The sequence below is a fragment of the Furipterus horrens genome, unplaced genomic scaffold (assembly GCF_987537825.1).
Source record: "Furipterus horrens unplaced genomic scaffold, mFurHor1.1.pri manual_scaffold_3, whole genome shotgun sequence".
Classification (NCBI taxonomy): Eukaryota; Metazoa; Chordata; class Mammalia; order Chiroptera; family Furipteridae; genus Furipterus; species Furipterus horrens.
This window is the reverse complement of record NW_028327173.1, coordinates 165,791,962-165,809,666: the sequence shown is the minus strand read 5'-3', so window position 1 is coordinate 165,809,666 and position 17,705 is coordinate 165,791,962. Positions and strand designations below refer to the sequence as shown.

Here is a 17,705-nt window from a genome sequence, read left to right as displayed (position 1 = left end):
CCCTGGCCTAACTCCTTCATGTCATAACTATAAGAAAAATGTGACAGCACTGGCTGGTATGGCTCAGTGGATTGAGCACTGGCCTGTGAACCAAAGGGTCGCCGGTTCAATTCCCAGGCAGGGCACACACCTGGGTTGCAGGTCAGGTCCCCAGCTGGGGGCCATGTGAGAGGCAACCACACATTGATGTTTCTCTACCTGTCTTTTTCCTTCCCTTCCCCTTTCTCTAAAAATAAAATCTTAAAAAAAAAAAAAAAAAAGAAGACAAATGTGGTAAGAAATGTGGTAAAAAATCTAGTGCTGGGAGCCAATGGGTTATACTTTGATCAGCCCAGATATACCAGAGCATAAAGAGAATGTTTACATACTCAGACTGACTGGTCAAAGATTTTTGAACATCACTTCATATATATCTATTCCTATCCTCCTTTCTCTTACAATCTTTCAAATTTATATTTGCTACTGTACTATGATTTCAATTATTCATTATCTCACCCTAGGATAGACACACATCTCTACACAGATACTAAGAACTCAGTACAGACCTGTGAAGAGGTGAACAAATAAATGGATGACTGTAAGAGACCAACACACTACTGGAACAATTCCTAATATGGTGGCTTCCTAGACCAGTTCCAAAACAACACTAGAACCATGGAGAGATGGGAAGGAGGGGCTAAGTGCTTTTTACTTTCTAACATAGCAATGGGAAAGCAATTTGGTTATATGTAGGGTCTGGAGTCAGTGTGCCTGTGTAACCCTGGCCCAGTTACTTATCCTTTCTAAACTTTACTTACCAATTGAGTGATCATAACAGTTCTTTTGTTATAGAGTTGTAGTAAGGACTGTATAAATATATAATTTAATATATAATTCCATCAATGTTACTGATAGAATTGGTCTGGTGTATGACCTGAGCATCAAGATTTTCTAAGTTCCCCTGCTGATTGTCATATACAGTCAAAGTTGTGAACCACTGCTCTAAACTCAAATGGTAGCATTTACCACCACTTAATTATAAAAGGCTTATACAATATATGTCTGAAACAATACATGTTATAAGGTTATCAGGTGAATAATGGTTATCACTCAAGGTCTGAATAGCCAAATAGTCCATAGGTGTGTTAAATGGTTTCTCTACCATGTCCAATACAACACGAATAAGCAAAGAGTTAAAGATATGGTGGGGAGACTTATAGTAAATGGTGAAAGACTGAATATTCTTCTGCTAAGATCAAAAGTAAGGTCAAAATGTCTGTTCTCACACTTCTACTAGTATTGTACTAGAATTCCTAGCCAGTGAAAAAAGAAAAAGAAATAAATGGCACACAGATGACAGGAGAGATGAGAAATTGTATTTGTTCAGAAACAACATGAATGTCTATGTAGAAAATTCTAAGGCATCTGTAAAAAAGAAGTTCTAGAACTAATAAATGAGTTCAGCAAAGTCACAAGACATAAATTCAATAAACATTAATTATATTTTTATATACAAGCAATAAAATTGGGAATTAAATTTTAAAAGTTAAATTGGGAATTAAATTTATAATAGCACCAATAGTTATGAAATACTAGAATTAAATTTGACAATAGATTGCAAGATTTGAATGTTAAAAACTACAAACATTGTTGAAAATAATATTAAAGAAGATCTAAATAAATGGAGAGATATACTATGTTCATGGACCAGAAGACCTTGTGAAGAACTACTTGCAGAAAATATATATGACAAAGAACTCCTATCTTAAAAACATAAAGAACTCCAAAAGTTCAATAATATGACAACTCAATAAAAAATGGGCAAAAGTTCTGAACAGACACTTCATCAAAGAAAACATGCAGAAGGTAACAGGTATGTAAAAAGATGTTCAACAGTATAAATTAAAAACACAATGAGGTAACTCTACATACCTATTAGAATGGCTAAAATTACAAAGACTTACCATTCTAAGGGTTAACAAGGATGTGGAGCAATCAGAACTCTCATACACTGCTGATGTAAATGTAAAATAGTATAACCACTTTAACATTCAGTTTTGTGGTTTCCTAACACCTTAAAAAACATACCTACCCTATGACATAAATATTCCATTTCTAGTTATTTATGCAAGAGAAATTAACATGTACAGGCACAAAGACTTGTATATTCTTAAGAAAAAGAAACAACAGGTCCAAGGCAGAGCCACCTGCCCCCAGGACAGAAAACCGAGACTTAATTGTTGTTTCAACCCCACCCAGGAAGGAATTTCCTGACAAGACCCCTGCTGCCTTCCCTCCTGAAGAAAGGTGCCCTTACTTGAAACAACCCTTTCTCTTTTGCTAATGACTTTCTTAGCCTGTCCAATTTGTGCCTATAAAAAACCCTTTAGTTTTATACAACTGTTTGGCATTCCCTTCTATTTGCTAGATAGGATGCTGCCCCGATTCATGGATTGCTCAATAAAGCCAATTAGATCTTCAGGTTTACTTGGATGAACTTTTTGTTCTTTAATACTATAGAATGTTCTTAGCAGCTTTATTTGTAATAATCAAAACCTAGAAACAACCCAAACGTCAATCAATAGGATTATAAACAAATTATGGCACAACCACATGGTGGAATACTATTTAACAATAAAAGGCGACAAATTATTGATACACACTACATGGATGGAATGGAACAAGCTGATGCTGAGTGAAAGAAGCCAGACAAAAAGGAGCACATGCTATATGATTCCATCTATATAAGAGTCTAGAAAATGCTAACAAGTTTATAATAGAAAGCAGATCAGCGGCTGCCTGGAAGTTTTGAGCAGTGATAGCTCTGTTCATTTTGATTGTTGTGATGCTTTCACAGATGTATTCATATGTTGATACTCAAATTGTGCACTTTATGTGTACTGCATATTAATTATACCTCAATAATGCTGAAAAAAATGTTTAGGGTGTGGTGGGGAGAGTCACATCACTTAAGTGGAGTGGTGAAGGACTTCTGTCTTCAAAAGAGCCTCGATGAAGAAAGAGAACCACTTCTGTATACACCATGGCTCTCAGAAAGGAAATAGTCATGTGACAAAGTAACCTATTTCGATAAAGCAGGGGGAAAGAAGTTCTATTTTTGTTCTGCGATTAAATCAATATGATTTCTAATAGCAGGCACAGACAGAACCAAATTAACTTTCTTCTCGTGGGAAGCAAGGGTAATTTTAACCCTGTCAATACTGCTTTTGCAGCAATATTGAACTCCGATTGCTGCAGGGGTAAAGTGGTTGCCTTTTGCCCCACAACACAAACCTTCTATGAAAAACCAGCAAACGGCAAATGCAGGAGGCCAGCACTGCTCAAATGGTCATGTCCAGTACCTCATAAAGCAGCTCCCAGAGCAGCAAGGAGCTGGCTCTGCCCAAATTGTTTGTTGATTGCTAACTGGATTCTTCAAAGAAAAGGATTCCCCAAGTAGGGGTTTTCAATTTGGAGCCTCAGTTCCAAAAGGATCCAGCTAGGCGTTTGGGTCTGACAACCCTCTTAAGCGTTTAAGGACCATTTTGTGTGTATGCTGTTTCTTTGATGAGGGTGGGGGAAGCAGGGAAAGGGTGTTCTGCTCTAGGGGGCCCAAGGTCCACAAAAGGTTAAGAAAGCTAAAATCTTGATAGTGATTTGCACCCAGACAGAGTGAAAAAAAGAGAATGGGATTGGTAAGAGATACGATTCATTATTACTTAGAGATTTCTTTAAAAAAATAAAGATATAAACCAACTGAAAAAAAATGTTAATTAACAAAATTAGTTAATTACAGGTGATGGGCACATGGATGTTGATCTGATTTTCTGCATTTTAAAACCTATTCTATAGTAAAACGAAAATATACAAACAAGCTAAAAAAGGTTAGGAATCCTTGGCTATAAGATATTTGAGCTGAACAAGGCTAAAGCAGTATAATTCCTCCCACATTTTTATGTGCCCTCATTTAAGAAAAGCAGCCCACTAAAGAAATCCCTGAATCTCACTGTACCACCTGAAAGTGACCTCAATTTATTTCTGTAAGTTGCTGGATACTTTCTCCAAGCCTGAAGTTCTACTTTTCTCTTTCCCCTTTGTAAACATCAGAGATTACCTTTTCTTTCTTCAGCCTCAGGGATCTTACTCATCCTCCTTGATCAACTAAAACAGAAGTCAAATTTGCAAGTGGCCCAGGACGACTACTGCTATAGTTTGGATTTCGGTGGGCTTTCTTTTCAGAACGATGATCCATGGTCACCCCATACAGATTAGAGAATGTGAAGAGGGCAGGATGGGGTGTGTGTGTGTGTGTAAATCTCAAGTTTTTCATTGCTTTCTTATTCACCACTTTTAAATAGCTCATCTAATCTTAGTGTTCTTTTCTTTTACCCTAAAGATAATTTCAACACAAATCTGATGTCTTTTCTACACTGGCACTTTGGGTTTTGCTTTCTGGTTCTGTCTCTCGAAGTTCCCTCAGAAATACACTCTAGCTTCCCTGTGAGTGCATTTCCACTTTCCTCATTTCTTGCTGAGTCTCTATCAGAACTGGCCCCAGAGGCCCTGTGGCTCAGAGGCCTCTCAGTGTGGAACAATCTTCCTTGCTTCGCCTCATTGTTGCCCATTTTCTTCAAAGTCTGCTTTGGAGAAGGAGTTAGGGCTAATAAAGTGAAATGTGAACTCATTTTTAGCAGCAGGCCCCAGAAAACCACAAATGTCCAGAGTTGAGGTGACAGAACAGCGTCATAGGGCCTCTATAATTCTTAGTTAGCAACTTGTATTTTCCTATGGAGGCTGTTTTTTCCCTCTATTTTTTTATTAGAAAATACCCTTCAAAGAGTATATCTAGCTTTCTAAACAGACGAAAATGAATATGGGAACAAATATGTACATGATGATATTTTATTCCAAGGTATTTCCTTGAAAGTCAGAACCATCGGTACTTGTCACCACTAATAGGCAAAAGCATCCTTGCAAAAGATGAGACTTATTTTTTTGTATGTTTCATAAAAGTTTTAATGTCATTTAGCTTTTCCTTCTATGAATGATTTAATTTTAACAACGACTACCTTCATACTATGAACCTCAAAACAGCCATGGAGAAACAGGACACTTATATTTCTACCATAATTACAGGTTACAATGGCAATAATTTTATAGAAAGATGAAAAGAAACTCATGTAGCAGGTTTTTAACAGACACATCAACCACCCAGGTTTGCACATGTAAGGTTTAAGAGTCCTGTTTCTCTGGAAGGAAGAATTTATAACAGAAAACAAATCCATTGAATAAGAGATCTGGCAGTCCAGGGCCATAGGCCCTGATAATAACTTTAAATCCCTCAAAAAAAGAAAAACAAAAACAAAAACAAAAAACGAAAAAACCCTGCCAGATCTTTATCAACGTGTATACATGTTGGTAGAACATAGGAAAGCCCAAAAATGAATGCAGGAAGCAAAGGACAACCACTGAGGATATTCAAAATTCTTGACTGGAAAGAGCTTGCAAACAGTAACTGAAATTTCACAAGCCCTTCCTAAAGTCTACCTTGCCCATACTGATTGGTCTGTTATTCTAACATGCCAATGGGAGAGAGGAATCTGTGGCAGGCTTTGAAGCCTGCTTGGAAGCCCTTCTCCTACGGCTTTTCCGGTTCCATATGATAAATAGGGTCGCCCAACCCGCTCTAACTGCTCACTTGGTAAGTAGCTTATCTGCTGAGATTAGTGGGCTGATAAAAGGCAGAAAACAGGATGGGAGGACACTGGCCTAACTGAACTCATGACTATAGCTGAGCATTTTGAAAGGACCCTGGAGCAAGATGGAAAACGAAAATCAACCAAGCTATTAGCTTTATCACTATCACAGCTCCAGGGCCAGAGACCCCAAATCACACCTGGGACTCTCAAATTGCACTCCTCTAGGATCCATCATCAAACACTAGCCCAGATATTGATGTCTCAATTGTAATAAACTGGGACACTGGAAAAAAGATGGTCCTTAAAGGCCCTATGCGAACTTTTCAACATCAACTCAAATAAATGTCCCCGTATCTACTTCCAAGGATTCCCCTACAGTTGATGGGGCTCTGAGGGGTTCTCCAGTAAGCTATGACCAGTATAGCTGGTCCTTGAATAATGTTGTTTTATTATAACCTTGATGGAAAAAAAATTAATTTCCAGCTGAGGCCACTGTCTGTGGGGAGTCTGCATGTTCTTCCCACATCTGGGTGGGTTTTCTCTGAGAGCTCTGGTTTCCTCCCACATCCCAGAGATGTACATGTGAGGTGAACTGTCATGTCTACATTGTCCCTGTCTGCGTGAGTGAGGGTGTCAATGGTCCTGCGATGGTAGGGTGTCCTGTCCAGGGTGGGTCCCACCTTGCATCCTGGGCTGCTGAGCCATCTGTGACCCTGAATTGGAATAAACAGGTTGAAAAAGAATTATCTGTTTTTATTAACCTTTCTTAAATGTGTGTATAGTTTACATTTATTTCAATATTTAATATTAGGAGTGTGTGGGGTCTTTATTTAGAAGTGTGATGATTTTGCGACCAGAAATATACTGTAGGAACTTCACTCCTGTTTATATCACTTAGCCTGTGATACAACTGGTTTCATTTTAAGTCCTTTCGTTTCAAGCTGCAGTTTCCAAGGGACTACAGATGTTAAGTGAGGACTTGCTGTACTTTCCTTGAAAAGTCACGTGGAAACTAAAATTTCTACTTTAAATCCCACCCTCATTGCACAAAAAACCCTTAGAGTAAAAAAAGGAATTTTCCATAGTCGGGGCATCTAATAAAATTTAGAGAGAATTTTTATCGCAAAGAGTACAAATGACTCTGGGACCCTTCACTGAAAAACATCCCCCCTTTGTTCTGTGACACAGCCCCAGTCAATCTGGTAGGTGGATACCTCTTCTCTAAATTAGAAGGGCTACCACATGTTGTTTCAAATGGAACTCTTCCTATAGAATTTCCTGACCAACCTGAACTTGATCTATTATGTTCCTTACAGCCTCTTCTTGACATAGAAGAGGAAGAATTCCAACAAAGCTCCCCCAATTTAAATGAAGTGCCTGAAAATCTATGGGCTACCATTAAACTTGACTCTTTAAAAAAAAAAAAATCCTCACTTAAGGACATTTTTTTCATAGCTTTTATAGAGAGCAGAAGGGAGAGAAAGAAACATTGATTGGTTGCCTTCCTTAGCGCATGGACCAGACCAGAGATTGCATGTGCCTGGATTAGGGATTAAACCCGCAACCTAGGTATGTGCCCTGATCGAGAATTGAACCCTCAACCTTCTGGCTATGAGCTGACGCTCCGACCAACTGAGCAACATTAACCAGGGCAAAAGTGACATTACAGCCTGAGACCTAACTATCAGAGGCGCCATTCTCCGTGCCAAGGACAGGACGAGGATGGTGATTTGTCCAGGATTGAGAGCTTTTAGTAACATAGTTATCTCATTTCCCAGTTTTAAACCCAAACCCTCTGTTGTCACAAGTTCCTCCAGACTCAAAACAGTTCACTGTTGTAGACCTTTGTTCGGCCCTTTATAGCATCCCTGTGTACCCCCACAGCAACATCGACTTGCCTTCATGTGGAACAAGGGACAATATACCTGAACAGTCATGCCTTAAGCGTTCAGAGGTCCCTTCTTATTTCTCCCAAGTATTTCACTAAGATCTAAACATCCTCCAGTTCCCTGGGAAAATTGACCCTTTTACAGTGTATAGATGACCTCTTGCTGTGCTCAGTTAACAAAAAAAGGTGTCCATGAAAGATTCCATTTATTTGCTGCAACAGCTAGCTGAAAAAAGTCACAAAGTCCCTAAGGAAAAATTACAATTATCTTCAGACAGTATTCATTACCTAGGTCATGATCTAAGTGCTGAAGGAATTCAGCTGTCTCCAAAAAGAATTACGCTAAGCCAGGAATTTCCTAGACCCACAGCTAAGCAGTAGCTTTGTGGATTTCTAGGTTCGACTGGTTACAGTAGACTATGGGTTCCGAATTTTTCTCTATTACTTCTCCACTCTATGAATTACTAAAATTTCAGACCCTGGACCCCCTCTTTTGGAAGATATACATGAGCAGTTCTATATATGACTACAATAGCATTATAAGAACCACCTGCTGACTTACGGCCAAGATGGAGGTGTAGACAGACATGCTGCGTCTCCTTCCACAACTAAGAAGGAATACAACTACCTCAAAACTAGAAACAGCCAGAAGTTCCAGAAAATCAAACTGCATGAAGTCCAGCAAACAAAGATATAAAGAAGAAATACTCATCCAGACAGGTAGGAGGGGCGGAGCGGAGGCAGAGAGGACGTGGTGTGGTTGCAGCAGCATTGGTGGCAGTGGTAGGCTGGCAGAAAGCGTAGTCACACGTTTTAAATTCAGGAGGGATACCTGGGGAGCGTTACCAGGTCCTCACTGGACCTAGCAGCTCACAGTCCCAGCACCGGGGAAAATCAAGCCTCATTGCTTCTGACTGTGCAGACCAGTGAGGGTTGGGGTGGAGGCAGAAACTGCGGTCTCTCAGCAAAGTCCGCTTGTTTAAAGGGCCCCCAGGGTCCTAGAACGTCCGCAGACCCACCCACTCTGGGAACGATGGCTAGGGTAGCAGCTAGAGGGGCGCCAGTCTGGTGCAGAAGTGGGAGAGCTGCCTGGAAAAGAGGCAAGTGCTGGGCAGGCGGCATTGTTCCCTCTCGGGCCCTCCCCCATGCACAGTGCCACAACGTGGTGAAACAGGTTGCCCTGTACTGACGAATCCTTAAGGCTCCGCCCCTTACAACGTAACCAGAGTGACAGCTTTACCTGGGACACGGAGGCAAACAAACACAGGAACCTCTCAGAATGAGAAGACAGAGAAGTACGGCCCCAAAGGGGGAACGGATCAAGGTTCCATTGGGAGAACTAAGCAACGAGGAGATAGCCAGCCTAATAGATGAGGAGATAGACAACCAAACAAATGCAGAATTAAAAACACTGGTGATAAAGATGCTCACAGGCTTGACAGATATGCTTGAGTACGGCAAACAAATAAGAGAAGAAGTGAAGGCTAAGCTAAGTGAAATGAAGGAAAATCCACACAAAACCAATGGTGAAGAGAAGGAAACGGGTTCAGATCAGTGATTTGGAACATAAGGAAGAAAAAGCAGTCAACCAGTGCAGAATGAGGAAGCAAGAATTTAAAAAAATGAGGGAAACTTCCCAAATTTTGTGAAGGAGATGGACATACAGGTCTGGGAAGCACAGAGGGTCCAAGGCAAGCTGGACCCAGAGGGGACCACACCAGGATGCATCATGATTGAGATATCAAAGGTGAGAGATAAAGACAGAGTCCTGGGGACAGCAAGGGAGAGGTGGAGAGTTGCCTACAGGGGGGTGCCTATAGGACTATCAGCTGATTTCTCAGAGGACACTTTGCAGGCAGGAAGGGACTAGCAAGCAGTATTCAATGTGATGAAAGGCAACCTGCAACCAGGACTACTCTATCCAGCAAGGCTATCATTTGGAATGGAAGGGCAGATGAAGTGCTTCCCAGACAAGTAAAGCTAAAGGAGTTCATCATCACCAAGCCATTATTATATGAAATGTCAAAGGGACTTACTTAAGAAAAAGAAGATCAAAACTATGAACACTAAAATGACAACAAACTCACAACTATCAACTGAATCTAAAAAATAAAAACAAAATCCAACTAAGCAAACCAGAATAGGAACAGAATCATAGGTATGGGGATCATTTGGAGGGTTGTCAGCTGGGAGGGGCGAGGGGGAGAAAGGGGATATGATGCAGGGATTAAGAACCATAATCGATTGGTACAAAATAGACAGGGGGAAGTTAAGAATAATATAGGAAAGGATGAAGCCAAAGAACTTATATGCATGACCCATAGACATGAACTAGGGTGGGGTGGGATTGCTGGAGGAAAGGGGGGTACTGGGCAGAGGGGAGGAAAGGGGAAAAAAATTGGAACTATTGTAACAACATAATCCATAAAGTATACTTAAAAATAAAAAAAAAAGAATCACCTGCCTTAGCGCTATCTAACTATTCAAAACCTTTCACTTGATTTGTGCATGAAGGGAATCATCAAGCTCTGGGAATGCTCACGCAATAACATAGTAATAAACAAAGGCCTTTTGTCTATTTCAGCATAGACCAACTTGATGCAGGTGCTTATGTCTAGCCCAGCAGTCTTAAGGTTATAGCTGCAGCCACAAAGTTAGTGGAAGCCTCAGCAGATATTCATCCCTGGGAAATGATGTTTATTTGCCAGCTTTACACACTCTCCAAAGTCATCTTAACTCTGAACTGACGCGACGTTTTTCTGCAAGTAGACTAACTTCCTCTGAGACTTCTGCTTTCACCACCTAGTCTCCATCTTCAACATGGGAAGGTCCTTGATACTGCTATGTTACTATGTCACCTCTACCTGATGAAGGTGAGCCCCACGACGCGGTGATAACATCACATTGTGGGATGCTGCATCCTGACTTATGAGATACCCTTTTAACTAATCCTGATCTAATCCTGTCTGTTGATGGGTCACACTATAGAAATGGAAAGGAAATTTTCAAGCTGGCTCTGCTCTCACTTCCCGATATGATTTACTCAGAAGGGAAAATCTCTCACAAGCTAAACCTGCCCAACAAGCAGAGCTCCATGTCCTTACTCAAGCAGGACAAACTGAATATTTATACAAATAGCCATTACACCTTTGGGGTCCATGATTTAGGGGTGTTACAGAAACAAATGAGTGTCCTAATGTCCTCTGGGACCCCAGTCAAAAATGGGCAACAAATAAATAATCTTACTGCTGCTCCTTTACATTCTCAAATTGCTGTCGTCAGAACGGCAGCTCACACTAAAAGGACTGAACCTGAGTACTGGGCGGACCCTAGCTGACTGTCATGCAAAGGCAGCAATGATAGAACCTATAAAGATCGTGGCACGTGTAAATGAAGTCCATTCTGTTTCTGTAGAAAAGGACCTCCTATTGCCCAACTTTTGCCATCTTGATGTCTTTAACATGGCAACAGTTTGCCCCTGAATCAGATAAATTAAGATGCATAAACAATGGCTGTAAATTAAACAAATGGTCAGGGCTATGGGAAACCCAAGAAGGCCACTTGGTTCTTTGAGGCTCCCTGGCAAACCCTACTTTTCAGCTTTTGCATTCCTTCACCCACCATAGTGCATATAAGATGACTCAAATTATGAATAAATGCTGATGAGGGGATGTCTGTAAACTTGCAAAAACATTCTACCAGCAATGTCTGGCCTGCCAGGTCCATAATCCTGGAAAAATTATTTTGTCCCCAGAAGCCTCAGACCTCCTCCCTCTGGACCTTCTGAACCCTCTCGTTATTGTATGTATATTTTTCAGATGGGTTGAAGCCCTCCCCTGCTGCCAGGCTGATGCCCTCACAGTGGCAAAGGAACTGTTAGAAAATGCGTTTCCCACTTAGGGTATACCTTGTACAATTTCCTGTGATCTAGACACCCACTTCACTGGGAAAATCACATGAGCCTTGATGGAAAGACCAGCAAAGTTCTCGGAATTATCACTGTCCTTATCACCCCTGGTCATCAGGCAAGGTAGAAAGAATTCATGGGATCCTCAGTTGAAAATCTCTAAACTTGCTGAAACCACTGGACTCCCCTGACCTAAGGTATTGCCTTTGGTCTTGCTGACTGTTCACAGTGCCCCCTTTGGGAAACAAACTCACTCCACACAAGATAGTCACCAGCAGACCAATACCTATTAGTATACAAGCTGCTGTTGATCCCTCGCTGTCTCATGCTAGTATGACCAACTACTGCTAAGTTTCTAACATCTTATGCTCCAGTTTATCATCAATAGGTTAAAGAAGTGTTCCCAGGTCCCATTTCAAAGGATCCTGTGGGCCAAGCATCATCAGAGGAAGACAGCCCTTGAGCCCCCCAGAAAGGGACCTTACAAGTACTCCTGACCACTGACACTGCTGCATAGTTAGAAGGCACTGAGCTAGGGACACACAGCTAAAGAAGGCTTCACCTGCCACCTGGTCCGGAGACCTAGGATTCAAACTGATGAGGAAGAGAAACAGCTGATATCAATGCAGACTGCTTCCACCCAAGACTTCATACTTGATCTAAACATGAAACTGGTTCTTCTTTTCTCTTTCCTTTACCCTGGCATTGGCCTGGAAAGATAATATCATCATCCATATATTCCAGGCCATTGCTAAGGTGGGGGGAGCCAGGGGCAGGGTGGGGGGGCGGGCGGTGGTTGTTACTTTTCAGACTTGGGACTTGTCACCAAAAACTCCAATCTGGCCATGCCCAGTGCCACTTTGGTGGAAGTGGTTAATGCCTGACAGGATTTTGTAGGCAGAGGTTATCATTCTCCTAAATGGCTGGCGCCTAGCTAGGCAATGTCTCTTCAGTTGTCTGACTATTCGCAAACACACACAGACGCCTTCATTGGTCAAATCCCCTGAGTTTACGTTGTCAGGTTAGAAAGGACCTACCAGAAGGTTTTTCATGATTCAGGATTCACTTTCTTTGGCAGGTCCTTACTTTCCCAGTTTGAAATAAATAAAAATAAGGCTATAATCAAAAACCTCTCCTTTGGTCTGAAAACTTTGCAGAATTCACTGTTAAAGCAACAAAAATCCTTAGTTCCTGTCAAGGCTGCCCTTGACAACAGAAGAACCCTAGATTATCTTTTCGCTGAGCAAGGAGGTGTATGTGCTGTGGCCAACACCATCTGCTGCACTTGGATTAGCACTTCTAGAGAAACTGAAACTCAGTTCTGTATTGTAAGATCACTAATCAAAACACTTGGCTTAAAAAGGTGACCCTTTAACAGGGTATTTCTTTCACTTATTTGATTTTGACTGGTTTGGCTCTTGGGGCTATGGCTCCAAAGTGCATTCCAAACATTAGATATTATCCTTTTTATATTTATCATAATAATTTATTTGGCATGTTGTATTTTCTCAGAACCTTTAAATGCGTGTTCGCAGCCACTAACCACCAAGCAAATGATCTACTTAAGATGGGATTATCGGAACAGAAACAAAGAGAACTGCCTTAAAGATAGTGAGCCTGGAGATGCGACCTGTGAGTATCAAAGGGATTAAGCAAAAACATCATGACCTGGGATTATCACACAGAGACTCAGTAAAAGCTGTAGGAACTACAGAGTGTGGTGCTGACCTCCTCTTTCAGTCAAACTGAGAGTCTGTTCAAAGGGAAGGGATTGTTAAAGAGAACACTCAAAACAGGCCCCAAATGGGGTCATCTGTGCTAAAGACCAAAACTTAAAACCTGATCTAATTGCAGTCTCAACCTCTCCAGGAATGTAAACTTAAGTAGTCTGGAATTTTCTGGTCAATACCAATGATGTAATCTGTCCTGTGGGACCTTCCCAGCCCTTAAAGGAAGCCGAGCACTCTGCCTGATAAGGCCTTTGCCTTCCCCAGACCTCCCCCAGTTCCAAACGTGGCTCCTGGAAGCACACCACATATACTTTCTGGTTCCCCACAGTGTGGTCTTTAGGGTCTGGGGGGAGCCAAGCCCCCTAGGAGCAGGGAGTTGGTTCGAGCCTTAGGCTCCGGTGTGGGCCATCCACCAGCCACAGCCACCATGTCCCTGCCTGCGTCTTCTGTTTCAGCCCTCTTAACCCAGGCCCACACAGGTGCACCAGGCTGGTGGAAGGTTGTCAGAGGAAGGGACATGCCACTCTCCATGTGGTCTAAGCCATTCGTTCAAGGACTAGAGGAAGTCAAGAGAGCCTAGTAGGCCATCTGTAGCACTGGTGATATTTTTTCCTAACTTGTCATGGAGGCTGGTCTGTTTCTTTCAGGAGCCTCCTCTGTCCTCACAGGATGGACTGGGGTCTTCCTAACAGGACCTCCTGACACTCTTTCAGTGGTGGCTCTGCCTGTGCCACCGGCTTTGTCTCTAACTCTTCCATGCTAGTTTTGCCTCTTGGGTGCAATGGGACAGCTGAGCTCTCTGGATTCTAACGGCAGCTTCCCCCCGACTAGGCTGTATCTCAGTTGTGCTGGGTGGCGCGAGGCAGACTTCCTCTCGGTCCAGTCCCAGCGTACACGTGGGGCCTGGACAGGCTCTAAGCAGGGTTTTCCCAAGGAAAGGATGGGTTGCTCCTGGATGGGCTCTTCCCCAACTGTGGCCCACACTCTGCTCACCACCAAGACGTGCTCGAGAAGGTCCAGGTAGCTGAGGGTGCACTCCGTCCCATACCGCAGGGCTCTGGCGCGTACCTCCTCGCTGACGTCAGGGTGGAAGGATGCTTGCTGGAGAGAGAAAGAAATGTTGACATTTTAAAACAAGAAGAGCTGGCTGGTGAGTGGACCAGGGGCTGGGGCAGGGGTCACCAGCCCAGCAGTGTTGTGTAGCCCTGAACCCTCAATTTTGAACTCCCTCTGACTTACCTCAGTAACCTCTGAGAAACCTTCCCTGACCCCCTGGATAGGGGGGGTGGTCCCCCTCCCCCTCCCAGGGCTACCTGCATCTCCACAGCAGGCTCTCTCCAAGTTTGTGTCTTGACATTTTTAGTGCCCCGGAGCCAGACAAAAGCAAGGGACTCTGGTCGCTCTTATCTTTTCCTTTCTCTCCCCGCCCCCCACCCCACCTTTGACTGAAATGCCAGAAATTCCACAGACACTGAAAAGTTCAGGAAAGATTCATGATTAGAGCTTAAGGCAGGAGACCTGCTGCCCCAGGGTCAGCATGCCTCCCTTCAGAAACGTGGGAAGTCCTCAAGGCCCCTCTCCATTCACAGGATAATCACGCCCAGGACCTCACTCCCGTGACCTGACCACGCTGGGGTCACAGTGAGTCTCCCAACTAGGGCGCTCTGGCTCCCGGGAGCCTTCAGACAGCGAGCTCCCCAGTACCCTCAGAGGCGTCTCACATTATATATGTCCAGATAAGCAAACCAGGACATATGATTAATGCAGCAATTTGCCCCTTTCTTCCCTTGCCCTTGTGACCTGCCAAGATGAGTCATTCACAGTATAGCTTTTCACATGGCACACCGCTCATGGGGGTTGCTAGATCAATGAAAGAATGCCCAGTTGAATTTCAGTGTTGGATAAATAATGAAAAAGTTTAATGTACATACAGGATACCCTATTTCTGATTTGCTAAATCTGGCAGCCCTACCCATTTAACCTTTCTTCCTTGCACTCTGGAAAGAATTTGAGGGGGCTTACAAGAATACATAGAAAACTGCAAATAAATCACAAATCAGGACACTCGGGAATCATACATTAGGGTAAAAGGTCAAGACAGATGGGGATTAGTGACCAGACTCCACATTTCTTCTAGTCAAGCCCCTGTCCTGAGGATGGAGGGGTGCTAGTGGGAATACCTGTGGGCTCTTCCCATCCCTGGCACCCTCTGCCAACCTCCTTGGAAGAAGTGGGGATAATTCCAGTGGCCAGAGTCTGGTTTTACTCATTTTAGGACTAGCAGGCCTGAGAGGTGGGAGCCATGCCATGCTCGTAACCACTGCTCAACAGTAAGAGCCATGTTCTTCACCACCGCTACATTGTACTCATCCTTGTTCCCATGTCTCTGAGTGAAAGGACAAAGCTCCACATCTGCTTCAGTGAGACACTAATTGGGGAAGACACAGTGATGCTAGGCAAGGTTACCTCGAGTAGCTAACATGCAAGGCCCTCATTTAGAGCTGTGTTAGAATGTCATCCCAATATGCTAAGGTTGCAGGTTCAATCCCTGGTCAGGGCACATACAGGTATCAATCAGTGAATGCACAAATAAGCGGAACAACAAATCGATGTCTCTCCGCCCCCTCGCCCCCACAAAAGTCAATATATTAAAAAAATTTTAAATAAAATAAAACGTCATACCGTTTGACCCACTAAATTCTAACTTCTGGGAGCCTTGCCTAGGGAAATCATCAAATACAGAAAAAACAGATATGCCTGAAGATATTCCTTACATTCAAGATTATTATATAAAAAAAAGTGCAGACAGCCTAAATATCTGATAATAGGGGAAAGATTGTGTTCATTAACAGAGTTTTAAAGAGTCAGTTATAATGACGCATAGCAACATTTCCAGTAGAAACAGCCACTAATGTTAACTGTAACAGTAGATACAAAATTATATCTGATGTAAACATATGCACATGGAAGCAAGACCAGAAAACAACAGACACTAGAATTAATTTAGGGTGTTGGGAAGGCCTTGTCTCCACCCAAGGGATTAGTGTAATCCTTCCTTTCTGGTAAAGTGAGCCAGTTTATAACTTACTGCACTTCCATTTCTGCCCTGCTACCCTGCTCAGCCCCGTATGGCAACCTGGCCCTCTGCCTGGCATAAGGGTTCCTTCTTGATCCACCATTCAACATCCCTGGGATTCCATATATTCCCTACTGCATGAACCCCATTTCCTTTCTGCAAAGGGATAGAAATACAGGAGACCAAAGAAAATGTAAATGTCAGTATGCTAAATAAATCCTATCCTAATAGGAGACTCAGGGCTCAGCAGCGATGCTTGCCATCAAGTCTGGCTTAGGCTGGTGAAGCCGTGGCTGTTATTTTGTCCTGCAAAATCAGGATGACCTGATCCAGGGCAGGAGCGCAGAGAAGAGCTGAGTCTGGGCCAAGGGCACCGTCCTTTCATGCTGAACCTCCTCCCCTGCAGACAGGGGAATGTGTATTAAGAAAGAGACTTGAAAATCTGAGTTGCCTGCCATGTATATCTTTTTATTAATTTAATTTTATTTTTAATGTCCCCTTTTCATTTCATGTCTGTAACATGGAGACAAAGCACCTACCACTCCTCCACCACAGGGATCTTGACTGAGCACTATGGCTGAGAGGCCACGGCAGCAGAAACAGACTGGCTGTGAACTCAGAAGACCTGGTTTTAGTTTTGGTTGAGACTCAATAGCTGTGTGATCTTGGTCATGCCACTTAGTCCCTCCAAGCCTGTTTCATCATCCATCAAATAAGCATGATTCCCCTCGCCCTTCCCATCTGGGATCAAATGAGAATACACATGACAACCCTTCCAAAACTATGAGGTGCCCCACATGCATATCGTGCCAGCATTTGGGCCACACCTCACTAGGCAAGTATTGTTCCCTGCTTGAAACTATAATCCCTTTGGGAACCATCACTTCTGGAAAGCAGAAACCATCAAGCACATCAAAACAGAAAATACTTGTGGCATCAGGAGAGAGTTTAAACTCCCTGGTCCAGAACACAAGGTCCCTCATGAAAGTGGTCCTATCTACTTGCCTCCCTCTCTGTCCACCTCCCACCGCCCCCACCCTCCCTCACACCCAGGTGAACAGGAAATGATGCTGTCTCACACACCAGGCCCTTGCATGCCCACGTCCAACTCACCCTACCCCTTCTGAGGAACCCCTGAGAAACCATCAGCTGCCCCTGTAACTCACTTGACCACAGAGTGGCCCTGTTCCCTCCAACCCCAAGCTGCAGGAGTTGCAGTGGCCAATGTTCAACTTCTGTGGTTCATCCCCACCTGCTCACCATGGCAGGGGATCATCAATCAACCACTGAGCATACATGTCAGAGTCCCTGAGGCAAGGCTGCCCCTAGAAGGGTCAAGGTCTGGGGGTGCTCAATGGATGTAGGGGATAGAGGGCTGTTATGGTTCACTTTCTTAAGAGGAAAAATAAATAAACTGAAGGTCATA

At 43.1% G+C, this 17,705-nt stretch overlaps 1 protein-coding gene across 1 annotated transcript in view; it reads right to left on the bottom strand.

Annotated features, from left to right (window-relative positions):
* The window catches only part of TLN2 (talin 2), a 426,734-nt gene that overhangs the window by 23,226 nt on the left and 385,803 nt on the right, over positions 1 to 17,705 (bottom strand). Inside the window, exon 55 of the mRNA XM_090270695.1 lies at positions 14,197 to 14,304. Coding sequence (XP_090126821.1) covers positions 14,197 to 14,304 — 108 coding nt within the window. The remainder of the gene's footprint in view (positions 1 to 14,196; positions 14,305 to 17,705) is intronic.